General features: G+C 39.4%; 4 protein-coding genes across 4 annotated transcripts in view; all 4 read left to right on the plus strand.

Moving 5' to 3' along the window:
- Positions 1–3,321, plus strand: part of vps53 (VPS53 subunit of GARP complex) — a 41,802-nt gene extending 38,481 nt beyond the window's left edge. Inside the window, exons 21-22 of the mRNA XM_037677465.1 lie at positions 2,444–2,548; positions 2,903–3,321. Of these exons, the coding sequence (XP_037533393.1) occupies positions 2,444–2,548; positions 2,903–3,073 (276 nt within the window). The 3' untranslated portion in view covers positions 3,074–3,321. The remainder of the gene's footprint in view (positions 1–2,443; positions 2,549–2,902) is intronic.
- Positions 1–13,963, plus strand: part of bcap29 (B cell receptor associated protein 29) — a 375,732-nt gene that overhangs the window by 355,043 nt on the left and 6,726 nt on the right. The gene's annotated exons all lie outside the window — the stretch shown is intronic.
- rflnb (refilin B) lies at positions 5,861–9,235 on the plus strand. The gene is made up of 3 exons (XM_037677464.1): positions 5,861–6,254; positions 8,308–8,402; positions 8,917–9,235. The coding sequence occupies exons 1-3, from the start codon at positions 6,057–6,059 to the stop codon at positions 9,233–9,235; spliced, it is 612 nt and encodes a 203-aa protein (XP_037533392.1). The 5' UTR covers positions 5,861–6,056.
- dus4l (dihydrouridine synthase 4-like (S. cerevisiae)) lies at positions 11,294–13,467 on the plus strand. Its single transcript, XM_037677463.1, has 6 exons — positions 11,294–11,574; positions 11,704–11,825; positions 11,957–12,074; positions 12,157–12,279; positions 12,879–13,105; positions 13,192–13,467. Exons 1-6 carry the CDS (start codon positions 11,498–11,500, stop codon positions 13,455–13,457), a joined length of 933 nt encoding a protein of 310 aa, XP_037533391.1. The 5' UTR covers positions 11,294–11,497; the 3' UTR covers positions 13,458–13,467.

Raw genomic sequence — 13,963 nt, forward strand, 5'->3', positions numbered from 1 at the left:
TATATGTATATATATGTATATGTATATATATGTATATGTATATATGTATATGTATATATATGTATATGTATATATATGTATATGTATATATGTATATGTATATGTATATATATGTATATGTATATATGTATATGTATATGTATATATGTATATGTATATATATATATGTATATGTATATGTATATGTATGTATATGTATATGTATGTATATGTATATATATGTATATGTATATATATGTATATGTATATATATGTATATGTATATATATATATATATGTGTATGTATATATATATATATATATATATATATATATATATGTATGTATATATACACTTTATATATAAGTCGTTTTAAACCCTTCTCACACTCTTGCAGTATTCTAAACTGTTTCTGAACATTCTAAAAGAGCACAGAATGTCATGATTTCCCTCTCCTTTCCTCCTCTGCCCTTTGCTGCCTGCAAGTGCTCTTGGCCACGCCCACTTCTCAGCTCTGCACACAGAGCAGCTGATCAGCTGCAGCAGGAAGTTTTATCCTGCAGTAAGGGCTGCACATGGGGGCCGAGATGGTTTAGAGGCAGGGCAGCCGGCTTGGGACCCGAAAGTCCCAGGTTCGATCCCCAGTCACTGCATATCACGTGGTGTCTCTGGGCAGCACACCTCATCCCCAAAATGCCCCCCGGGTGCTTTCAATAGCTGCCCACTGCACCACCTGGTGGTGGATGGGTTAAATGCAGAGACTAATTTTGCCATTGTATGGAAACATACAGTGCTGACATTGTGACGACATTATTATTATTATTATTACAAAGGAGCAGGAGGAAGCTTTTTCTGCAGCTCTGGGCTGCACAAATGTGAAACAGGTGCTAAATATTTTTAAAATAAATTATTTTAAATAAAAATTCCATGCCATTTGTGTGGCTCATCCATCAATCAGCCAGTTGTGTGTCATGTCCAGTCTTGTTTTGACAAACTGCGATAGAGCGAGTCCACGATAAACAAATCGCAAATTAGCGAGGTACTACTTTATTAACACCAAAGTTCATTGTTGAATACGTTGTATTAAACAGCAGCCTGAACATGAGTCTGTAGTGATCAGATGGGTATGAATATAGCAGCATAAAGGTAAGAGATCAGCAGTATGGATAATCAGCAGCACAGATAAAGTGACATATCACCAATTAAAGTGGCATTACAGTGGTTTTTCTAGTTAGGGATTCATGAGTCTAACAGCTTCAGGGTAGAAGCTGTTCCTCAGTCTAGTGGTTCTACACTTAATGCTTGGCTGCCTTCTTAAAAAGTAGCTGTTGAGTATGTGCTTTGTGTGTCACTGATGGATACATTTGGGCTCCTTGTTTTGGGAGCCAGTGCTCCGTTCTGTATCGAAGCACACAAGACTCTTTGTGTCTGTTGAGATGGCCTCTCCTGGCCTGTACAATGCCTGCGAGACGTGGCTGTTTTCCACACTCTGTCAGCCCAGCCCACCATAGCTCCTGCTTTCACTCAGTCCTCTCAAGTTATTCTTCTGGGGAATGTTTCAAAGGCAGCCCCCATCCCCACCCAAGTTCAGCCTAAATGTATCATTTTCCTGCGTTTCCTCGAATTATTTCTCATTTTCCAGTTTGAAGCTGTTTTCTTTCTTAACCTACCGTTCCCCTGTCATTCAACAGCTTTTTTTTTTTTTTTCTTTCTTTTTTAAACAGCCCCCACGGGTTTTTCCCTTGGCCTGGCTCCAGGACAGTTGCTAAGTAAATCACTCAGTCAGTCAGCAAGGCTTGTAAGAGAGCTAAAGAATTCCAACAAATCGCGAGCCAATCATTCCTCTACTTCCTCTGACTCTCCTGCAGCGATGCCGCCACTCGTCTTATGCCTATATATATATATATATATATATATATATATATATAAGTTGAAAAGGTAGATAAAGTTGAATAGAATTAAATAATTTAAAAAGTGTGTTCTTCCATGTGTGTTGTCGATCTCTCTGTTTTCTCAAGTCTTTACTATTAAAGGAAAAATCAACCGAGTATTCAGTCTTCAAAAGAACTGGTGCCTCATTAGACTTTATTCGTGCCGATTGTTTATTTTATTTTTATTTATTTTTTATTATTATTTTTATCCAAAACTCGTTTTGCCTTCCTAAAAATTAATTAGCAGCTAAGCTAATTTCTCCATGTTGTGCCTGATATAATTGCTGTATAAAATGAGAAAAGCTCAGGGGTCCTGTTTTTTAAACCGAATCAGAACTTTTGCTGTGTTCCCTCCTACTTGGTTCTACCAGCTGTAGCTCCCCTTTCCCTGGTCTGGACCGTGGTTGGAACATGTGAGATTGTTTTAAGATCTTTTGGGGCAATCCCATAACGGTTAAAATGGTGATTTTTTTTTTTTTTTTTTTTGTGGGGGCGGAGTTGAAACCAGATTAAACTCTGAACTTTTCCGCAGGTGGTGATGGCCCCACACGAACCACCAGTGGTGTTTGTGGATAACTACATCAAACTTCTGGTTGATGGCAATCCAGAGACCTTCCAGAAGATACTGGATATGAAGGTCAGTACGTTTCTTTGCCTTTCCTGCAGGGAGCTGGATAATAAACATAATCCCACTAAAATTAACAGCTGTGTAATCTTCTACCTTGATGTTTGTTTGAAACATAAAGTTGATGCATTGCAGTGAAAGCCAGGCTAGACGTTTCCTTCTGATTACGGTCTTTATGCTAAGCTGACGATCCCTGATTCCACCGTGAACATTTGAGCAAGTGGTTTTTGAAAAGAAACAATTTCAAGACGTCTACCAGCACCAATTTGTCTTTGCTTTCCTTTCATCTATTCAGAACTGGTATTGTATTGAATTAAAGGTCCAGCCCCAGTCACCATGTTGTTTTTACACTGTGTTGATGTGCAGGGTCTGAAACGCAGTGAACAAAGCAGCATGTTGGACCTCTTCAGACAAAGATTACCCACCCCACCCTCGGGTGCTGACGGTGGGCCCACTCTGTCCTTCAGCACCCCAACCCCTGAGCAGGAGTCCTCTCGTATCCGAAAACTGGAGAAACTCATCAAGAAGAGACTGTGATTGGACTCAGATTTCCGTCTCAGCAGTTGCTGATGTTGCCTTCAGGTTGCTGCATCTATTTATGTCAAAGACTCCATTTTGCTTCAGTCAGTTACACTGAAGAATTCCAGAGCGGCAAAAGGTGACTGAATTGTTCTTACTGCTCGTAACTTGAAGCCCAGCAGAGGCAGGGCTGTGAAGAAACTTCCCCAACGGTTCGTTAATGTTGTACATATGTAACTGTAATGTCCCATTGTGTTTTGTGTGACACTAAAGTCTGAGCTCTCAGAAGATCTAATATAGTCTTGTTAATTTAATGCTGCTCGGAGAGTCTCCGCTGCTCTTTAACATATCTAATCCTTGATGATTAATTCAAAAAGTTACTGTTTATGAATAAAACATTTAGAAAATGGTGCATCTTTGAACTAGTTTTCTTAAAGCGATGGTGAGATTATTTGAAGTGGGTTTCTGTGGTAAGTTTGTGAACAGTTACTTTACCTTTACCGGTTTAGAAAACGGGGGTTCTGACTAGCACTCACATTTAAAAAAAATTCATAGTTCTTGCAAATGCTATTTTATAAACCTTTACATTACTGTCAGTTTCTCATTATATGGTTACAGTGTTCCTCAGTTTTCAAACTGAGGACTCTGGGTCATTTTGACCCAAAGTTATCAATCGTCTCAGACTAGCAGTGTGTTGACATCACTGTATGTTCCCATACAATGATCACATCGATGATCGGATCTTAGGCATTTTAGGTGCTGTGCTAAAATAATCTGAAATACCAGTAGATTGACTGCACTTTCAGACAAATTATGCTCTTGTAGTGATAACTTTTTTCTTCTAATTACACATGAACATGTCTTATATTTTCATATTTAATAATACTTTAGAAAATCTATTCATATCTGTACCTAAAGGGCAACTTTCTGTTATAGTTTGACAAAAACTGTCCTCACAAGTTTTCCAGCTTTGCCAGGTGCTGTGGGTCTGAAGTATGGCAGCCTCTCAGGAGAGCAGCTTCGTCTGTTCACAGCTGGATTTACTGTGTGAACATGTATCAAGCATGCACTCTATTGTGAACCAGTTTTCTTCTGTACGTTTTTCAGCATCTTTCTCCTTCCACAATTTTTGTGCTATTTCAACAAATCATAAATCAAAACGTTCAGCTCGTTCAGGAGAAGGGTGCTATGACTTTTGGTATTGGTGCAACTTTACCTTTTTTAAATATTTAGCCTTTTTTGCCACTTTTTTTTTCCTCGTAAAAAATGAATTGAGCTCATTTCACATCCTTCAAATCTTTATATCTGTTTACAACCTTTTACTGCTCCTTTCACATTTTGTTCTGCTTCAGCTTCTTTGTGCAAATTTAAACTTTTCAAGCTAATTTCAGCTGTTTTGTGCTCCTTTTAGATTCTTTCTGCTAACTACAAGATTTTTGTGCTTCTTCTAACTTCTTTCTTCTAATTTCAGCTTGTTGTGCTCCTTTCAGCTTATTTACTCAAGTTTCAGCTTTTTCTGCTATTTCAGCTACTATTTAGCAGTTTTACGCTAATTTTAGCTTATTTGGCTAATTCCACTTTTTTTTTTTTGCACTCATTTCATCATTTTTCAGCCTAATTCAACAAAAATGTGCACTCCACTTCCTTCTGGTAATTTAAGCTTCTTTGTGATTTTTTTTTGTGCTACTTTTCAGCAGTTTTTTTTTTTTTCTTATTTCAGCCTTTTTTCAAATAATTTCCACTTTTTTATGCTCATTTTTGCTTCTTTCAGCAAACACGTTCTTTCTGCTTTCTTCTGCTAATTTAAGCTTGTTCTACCTTTTCAGCTACTTTTTGTTACATTTTTAGCTGATTTCAGCTGTTTTCAGATAAATTCAAGTTTTTCGTGGTATTTTCTGCTACTTTCAGCCTAATTGACTTATTTTTGATAATTTCAGCTTGTTCTACCTTTTCAGCTGCTTATTAGTTGCATTTTTAGCTAATTATAGCCGTTTTCAGATAAAGTTTTTTGTGGTAATTTCTGCTACTTTCAGCCTAATTAACTTCTTTCTGCTAATTTCAGCTTGTTGTGCGCCTTTCAGCTTTGTTCTGCTAATTTCATCTTTTTCTACTCAGCTATACTATTTAGCTGTTTTTGTGCTAAATTTAGCCTTTTCATGTAATTCAACATTTTTTAGCTCATTTCAGCTCCTTCCACTTCCCTCTGGTAGTTTAGGGTTCTTTCAGCCTTTTCAGGTACTTTTCAGTCATTTTTTGCCAAATTCAGCTTTTTTTTTTTTTAGCTATTTTCCTAATTTTTGTGCTAATTTCTACTTATTTAAACCTAATCAGCAAATATGCGTTCTTTCTGCTTCTGCTAACTTTGGCTTGTTCTTACATTTCAGCTGTTTTTCACCAAGTTCTTCAGCAATAAGCATTCACACTGCGTTTTTGCAGGAAATATAATTTCTCTATTTATTGTGATTTCAGTGTCTCATTTTCCAAGGCCCTGTGGATCAAATAAAAGCCATTATTAGTGCATTATTATTATTATTAGTTTATTAGTACAACAAGTGTGCCATGAAGGCCCAAATGTACAGGGCGACACCTTTACAAACATCTCCACACATGTCCTCTCTGTGCTCAGTCCAAAGGGTGTGTGTTGGTTTACTTGTTGGAACAATGGCAGGAAAAACGTAGCAGGAGTTCAATTTGAAAGAAGTTTCTGGAAAAGTTCCAGCTGCCAATTAGCTGCAACCAATCAGCAGCCGGTGAACTTCCTGGAGGAGTGTCCTGTCCGCTGTTGGAGGCTGCAGAGAGGGGGAGAAGGTTTGTAGAGGGGCTCACTCTTTAGCTGCCTGTACGTGGCTTGAGTTTGAAAGTTTGAACTTGTGAACAGCTGAGTTTCCACCCCCAGGTTGATTATATTTCCAGCCCCACGAGGAACTTCACACGAACGGAAGTGCGCTCCGCTTTCAAAAGTCGCTGGACTTTTGCAACTTCTTTTTTTTTTTGGCAAGAAATGGTAGGTAGTTTGAACTTGCCAAATGTTTGCGAAGGAGACCCTCTGGGTATGAGCTGCAGCAGCAGGGCTGAGAGGGGACTAGACAGCCCGGACTCCGGGCTCCCTCCGAGCCCCAGCGCCTGGCTGCAGCCCGCCAGCTCCGACAAGACCGGCGGGGTGAGCCCGGTGTCCGAGGACGAGGGAAGCGGCTCCATGGTGAGTGCTCTTCTCTTTACTGTTCATGTACACGAGGCTGGTTTATAACACTTAAAGAACAACTATATATTTCCACCACAGAACTGTTGCACCTTTATCTGATCAGGATGCTCAAAGCGCTTCACCCATTCATACAGCCTCTATTTAAGAACGTGCTTTAGATCACATTCATACACAGGAGGTAGTCTTGCCCATTTCAGCATGTGACTGCTGGTGGATTCGAACTACCAACTCTTGCATTGGAGGACTGCTCTAGCCACTCAGCCACCCCTGTGAGCTACAAGTGATCTGGGTCAATCCCATTCAAAGTTAATGCAGTGCAAAAGTTTTAAACCACCACTGTGTTTATGATCCTTCCAAGGACCCAGCCAGGCTTTATGAGTGATCTTGAGCAGACTTCAGATATTTAAAGGTTTTCAATGTTTTCTAGGGATGCACGATATTATCGGCATGGTATCGGTATCGGTCGATATAATCGTTAAAGTTAAATGTCGGACTTCGGCCATTCCGTCAAAATAACACACCAATTTTGTATGACAACCCAGTGACATGATGCTGCAGCGCCAGCACAACGTGATGACGTCACGTGCGCCTACCTGATCTGATCACGGCGGAGAGGAAAACTCGAAACGTCGGCGGTGTAGAAGTTGTTTTTTTTCTGTTGAGGATGTTGGATTCCAAAGATTTTTGGACTACGTTGAGCCTCGCTACATCGTCCCCAGTCTGAGATTTTTTCCGATGCAACGTTACACGAGTTACAAGCCGTCATTTCTGACCTCATTGAGAAGTTAGTAGACAATAGCACTTGGGTGAGTTTTACCACAGAGATTTGGACGTCGTGTTGGCCCCGTTAGCATGATTAGTTTTACGGCACAACGGATCGACATAAACTTTGAACTTAAAAAGTCTGTCCTTCATGCACAAGAGGGCAGAGGATCCCTCACTGCAGCTAGAAACCTGGAACAAGCCTCCACAAGTGAGACAGCATCACAGGTGACTAATGCTAATAACATTTAACACTTTTCATTTAATATAAGTTAAAGTGCTATGCATATCATATGGCTGTTACTGAATATATGACACCAGCTTTTACAGCCGTTACACAATTTTTGTAGCAAATAAGCCCAAATAAGAGGAATATGTTCTGACAAAGGAACATATATAAAATATCGGTATTGGTTATCGGCCAAGTAAGTTTTAACATATCGGATATCGGCCAAAAATCCAATATTGTGCATCCCTAATGCTTTCCTTTGGATTCTGATGGATTTTTCACTTGTTTTGTGACAGCATATTTGTGATGTGTCCCTAAAAGTTGAGGAAAGTGGACACAACAAGTGTCAGACCTTTTAAAAAAAGCAACTTTTCTACATCCGTTTAAACAAGACCAATCCTCAGTTGATGCTGTTTGAAGAGGTGAAATCTCCTTGTTGTGATCGTTTGTCTCAAACTGCTTGTAGCAAAAAGACTAAATATCCAACAAATTGCTAAATTGTCAGTGTCGACGCAAAACTGGTTCATCCCTGCGTATAGAGGGTTTTAATCAGAAGGAATGTGTTTGCAAAATATTTCACAAACGACCAAACCGATTTTAATGAAACTCCCAAAGTCCTCATCGGATGTACATCATGAACCTCATGAGTCACTCTGATTGTAAATTGTGTATAAGGCATACAATGATATAGATATTGAGCTTATATTTGGTGTGGTAGTAGCCGAGGGTTCTCAACAAAACCTACCCTGAGCGCTGCAACATATTTGTTTAAAACAGTCTGAATATCTTGGAGGAGTGTTTGTTTCATTACACCTCATAGATGAGATTTAAGTGGCTTAAACTTTCTTTGAAAATGGTCGGGACTGAACTGAAGAAAAGTGAAAATGCTGCCAAAGTGTTAAGAAAATGTTTAAGCTCCAAAAAAAAAATCCGACAAATTAATCGAGGCTATTCTAAATGATCACAAGGAACTCTGTCTGGCTCCTTGGAAGAAAAATATCTCAATAAAAGAGCATATTGAGAGCTATGCACAGTACTTGGATTGTTTTTGTATTTCAGGTTTCAGTCCTACCAGCTGGAAGTTTACCACACCTACAGCCACTGTCCTTCGGAGAAGGCATAGCTCTCGATCCATTACCATCCAAGGAACTGAGGTGAGTTCCCACCATCACAGACATCTACACCTCCAGATGCAGGAAGAGGGCCACCTGCATCATGAAGGACCCCACTCACCCAGCACACACACACTGTTTTGCCCCGTTGCCCTCAGGAAGGAGGTTGAGGAGCATTAAGTGTAAAACCGCTACGCTGAGGAACAGCTTCTACCCTGAGGCTGTTTGACTCATGGATCTCTAACCAGAATAATCACTGTGAAAAATCACATCATCTGTTTCTACGTATTGCTTTTATGCTACTAGTGCTTCGTGTGTTTGTAGTTGACGTGTTTCTTAGTTCATATCTTAGATCTTATAACTGTTTTTCTTGTACATTTTAATGTTTTGTTGGATGTAACTGGGACCCTGTGTACACTTTCGTTCCACCACATGTACCACATGTGGTGTGAACAACAAATAAAAAAAAAAAACTTGAATCCTTGAGTTGAACATAATGTAAAGAGGAAAGTCAAGTTTGGGTGTGTTCCGCTCACAAACGCTCTCTCGCTTGCAGATACACGTCGTTCGTGAACTATGACTCGGATCGTCACTTCATCCAGAACGTGGACCTGCAGCCGTTGGGCCGGGGCCTCCAGCGCTGCAGGCAGACCGTCGTGGCCGTCCCCCACAGCACCTGGCGTCGCTACAAGACTCAGCTGGAGTTTGAGCCACGCCTCCGCCCCCACAGCTTCAAGAGCACCGCCATCATCTACCCCAAGAGAACCAGCGAAGTCTACATGACGGAGCTGAGCTACGACTCCCGCCGGCTGCGCAGGCGCTTCCTGTCGAGCGTGGAGCTGGAGGTGGTCGGCAGCAGGAGGCTGCCTCAGTGAGAGGGGGGGGTCGCTTCCACAGTCACTGCACTGATGCCCCTCTTAGGCTGCACTGAAGCCGACTCCGGCTCGCCTGTCTTCTTTTCCTTCAAATGTTTCCGTTTTTCCTCTCCAGATGCTTCAGCAGCATCTGTAGAATCGGTAATGCTTCTTCTAACCCCCCCGTTTGTTTAGAGTCCACCTAAGTGCTTGTCTCTGAACTGAAGCAGCTCATCACAAATGAACGAGCTGTCCACCTTCAGCCTCATTAAAACGCTTCACAAACTTTCCTTTTCATCCCACCCTCTGTTGCTGTAGCCATCCTCTTCTTCAACAGTGGACTGGAGGAGAAGTGTGTGGATTCTTTTTAATTCAAAAGGCTAAAGGATCTTTTTTTGAGAGGTTTGTGCTTTTAAAGCTTTAAATGGAGGCTTGACCTGCTGTCTTAAGTTATGTAGCTTCCATCTCAGGCTGTGGACAGAAGGACGCTGTCACTGCTGATAAGATGGAGACTGGATAGGAATTCTATGTATTTATGTCCCGTTGAAAGGAACCATTTTTATGATTATTTTCCTAAATGTTTTTATCCAAAGCTTAAGATTTTAAGGGCATTTTTTTTAAATAAGGTTTAAAATTTCCATCTTTGAGTCTGATAGCAGTTTGTCTATTGGAATTTGCTCTAAGATGCAAACCCTGTAGCTGACTTAATGCAGGTTGTCTTATTTTGTTTTAGGTCTGAGAACTAATAACTACAACTTTAGCTTGCGTGTTAATATGTATCGGTTTGGAAAGGCTAAAATGTATCCACACTGTGCAAAGGATATGTTGAAAGTACTTGTGTGCGTTTTAATTACAGGATATTGTGTGCAGCATAAACAGTCAAAGCTCTTCTCCTTTTCTCAAGCCTTTGTTTTCCACCTCAAAGTTGGTACTTTGCAATGGTGGAAATGTTATTTTTACTGTGTAAGCTTCGATCAAGCTGGTTGTTCTAGCATGAAGATTTTAGAGTTTGCTGTTTACTGATGTGGCTCCTTCACTGGCTTACTTCCACTGCTACACATTTTGTGACTTGGACTAAAATTATATTTATTCTTTTTTCTTTAAGTCTGAGACTTCACATGCTGTTTCACAGTGGTAAAATTTTCTAAGATGGCCTTAATGCCTTTCTATAACTGTTTTTTTTTGTCTTGGATACTAAACACCTATTTTGTGCCAGTTTGAAATAAAATTCACTTTTTCAATACCTTTTGACTTTGTCCCTTTTTTATATATTAGAAGCTTTTTTGTCCAAATACCTAAATATATGTGAGGGGTGGGGAAATTAAGATAATTTACCTGCATACGAAAGTAACAGCGGTTAATGCACCAAAGGATCTTGACTAATTTTTGATGTCCGCGTCTTCCATCTCAGATTATATAAGATTAGTAACGCTGCATTAATGCTGAGGGTATTTAATATTTAGCTAGTCAAGTAGAAAACACATTTACATAGATGACAATCTGGTTTCTGTTGCATGATTTGTTTTGAATTGTACCTTTAACAATTATTTCCACTTGTGCAACGTGTGCGTCCTCTTGTGGTGACAGAATGAGAGTACAACTATTACAATTCACTGGCTTATGTACTGAGTATACAGTACAACAAATAATTACGTTGATTTAATAACTATTACATTAATAAAAGGAATATAGATACAAAAGCTGCATTTCATATTAAGAGACTTGCATTTGGCTTTTAAGAATGTAAATATTTGACTGTCAGCCATAATTACTTAAAGAAGCCACCTTTTTAGCATATTTTTAATAATGAATCATTTATAGTTTTTTACGTACGTAACCGTGATTTATTAAACTATCTGAAAGAGCTGAATGTACTTTTTCCGACTGACCCTGAAGCTATCATGACGTAAGCGGATCTTCGAACAGCCGTTTAGTTATTTTTAATAAATAAAACTGTTACAACTAAATATAAATATATAAGGAGGTGGATATGTTTGATAAAGTATAAAAATAATAATAATTAAAGTTTAAGTTGTGTGACGCAGCGTGTCAGGCCACGCTCTTCCGTCGCGTGCGCGGAAGCAGTATTTTTATAGCCTGATTGGCGGTGATGCAGCTACTGTCGTCTTCCTATCTGTTGTTTTCTATTTCTGCTGCATGTCGAGGTTTACTGAAGTCTAAAACCTACATAAATATGTCAAAGCACGGAACTCGCCGCTTACAGAAAGCCCTCTCCTGAATATCGGGACGGTTAGCTTGAGGCTAACAGGAGTTGTGGGAAGAATGAGCGCTAGCATCATGGACGTGTTTGAAAAGGGGAAAGTGGTGAAAATTTGTGCCCCGATGGTTCGCTATTCAAAGTAAGTGTAATCCGAGATATTTCTATATAACTAAAGAAGCCTGGGCTTTGATTATTAATGCTGTGCATAACCTCGGTTAACGCCTTATTTTGCGTATGTGTTTTATACATCTTTGTTTATACCCGGTAGGTTGGCGTTTAGGACTTTAGTTCGGAAGTACAGCTGTGATGTCTGCTTCACCCCTATGATCATTGCAGCTGACTTCATGCGATCTGTCAAAGCCAGAGACAGTGAATTTACCACCAATGAAGGTGAGTACATCTCAATGCAGCTTTAATATTTTGCCCCTAGGTCCTTATGCACTTTAATAAAAAGGTTTATGTTATTGCACTGCCACATTCTTATGGAAAATGAGAGTATGAGTGAAAGTGTTTGTTAACAGGTGATCGACCCCTGATTGTGCAGTTTGCTGCCCATGATGCCCAGACTCTGGCTGATGCAGCCTGTGTGGTGGCACCTTTCTCAGACGGGGTTGACCTCAATTGTGGCTGTCCTCAAAGGTGCTGCTACGTCCTAATGTTTTAGTGTGCTGTCCTCGTTTTATCTCTGTTGCTTCATCGGATTGATTTGATGTGGTTTCAGGTGGGCTATGTCAGAAGGGTATGGTGCATGTCTCATTAATAAACCCGAACTTGTTAAAGACATGGTGAGACGTGTCAGAAACCAAGTGGAGAATCCAAACTACACAGCCTCCATCAAGATCAGGTAAAAGACTTGAACCATTTTCCTTGAAGGATTGCACATCACCCTCTACCTTTCACTTCACAGCTTCAAGCCAAAATAATTATAAAGTTTTGTTAAGAACTGCAGCAGCGTTTTATTCCAACCTTGAAAAGAACATTATGCACAAGTACACACGATGTCACACTCAATGTGTTGTTTATCACTCTTAGCTGCTACCTCATTAAATTTTAGCTCAATATATGTAAACTTGACTGAGTTGTGTTGGCTAAAGTCAATTAGGTGTAGCAATCATTTTAAATTGGGTTGGCTCCAAAGCTTACCGTAATCAAATTTAAATGTACATATAATAAATATTTCCTGACAGTTTCATTAAAATTTGTCCTTTGATTCATGAGATATTTTGCTAACAGACAGCTCCTTCGCTTTTCGGCAGCAGGTCATAATTAAACCGTATAGACACACTTATTTGTAGTAACAGAAATGCCGTAATAGGTCTCTTGTTTTCTATTAAAGTTTTTTTTAAACTTAGACTGAAGAATCTTTTTTTTTTCCTACAAACATGTTTATTGGCATTATTAGGATCAGTTGCGTTATCCATAAATAAATGACTTCATTCACAGGATTCACAAAGACTTGAGGCAGACAGTGGATCTGTGTCAGAAGGCTGAATCGGCTGGAGTTTCATGGATCACAGTCCACGGACGGACAACGGACGAACGCCACCAGCCGGTTCATTATGACGCCATAAAGACAATCAAAGACAGCGTGTCTGTTCCTGTCATTGCCAACGGGGACATCAAGAACCTTCGTGATGTGGAGTCCACTCACCAGCTTACTGGTGTCCATGGTATGTTTGCCCTCTTAAATGCCTGTCAGACGAGTAGTTCACATTCAGTGGCTCATTTATTTGTTTTGTTTTGATTTGCCCTGTAGGTGTGATGGCTGCACGAGGATTGCTTGCAAACCCTGCCATGTTTGCCGGATACGAAGATACGCCTATAGAGTGTATTTGGGACTGGGTGGACATTTCCACAGAACTTGGCACTCCGTTCACCTGCTTTCACCACCATCTTATCTACATGCTGGAGAGAGTTAGCTCCCAGCCTGAGAAAAAGGTGTTTAATTCTCTGTCCAGTACCTCAGGCGTTGTAGATTACCTCAAAAGCACATATGGGACGCTTCAGGATCTTGGAACATGATCACATGGAAGTTTCAGGGTTTTTTTTTTTAAGTGCTTTTTTTAATCAAATAAAATTAAAAAGCTGTTTCTATTGACTGTCATTATTGCCTGTTCTCCGCTTTCTGAAATAAATACTTGTCGTTTTGCAGCTTGTAACAAGAATACACGTATAAGTTGAGCATGAGGGTCACTTAAAACACATTAAGGCTTGCAGTTGTATTAAGTAGATAAACATTTGAAACGTTAACATTTGCAACATTTTAAAATATCTCAGTGAAAATGCTTACAGTAAGCTGAGCTTCTTTTAAATGAAAAGACTTGTAAAACTTAATTTTATTGTTGATAAAATTATAAGTACCATAATTTTAGGACACTTGTGAAGACTGTAATATATGTGTATATACAGTATATATATGACTACTGTGTATATATATATGCATATATATATATACACACAGTACTTTTATAGATATATATATATATATATATATATATTTGTGTGTGTGTAGTTATATAATTTTATAT

This window comes from Nematolebias whitei, chromosome 6, assembly GCF_014905685.2.
Source record: "Nematolebias whitei isolate Nwh7 chromosome 6, NemWhi1, whole genome shotgun sequence".
Lineage (NCBI taxonomy): Eukaryota > Metazoa > Chordata > Actinopteri > Cyprinodontiformes > Rivulidae > Nematolebias > Nematolebias whitei.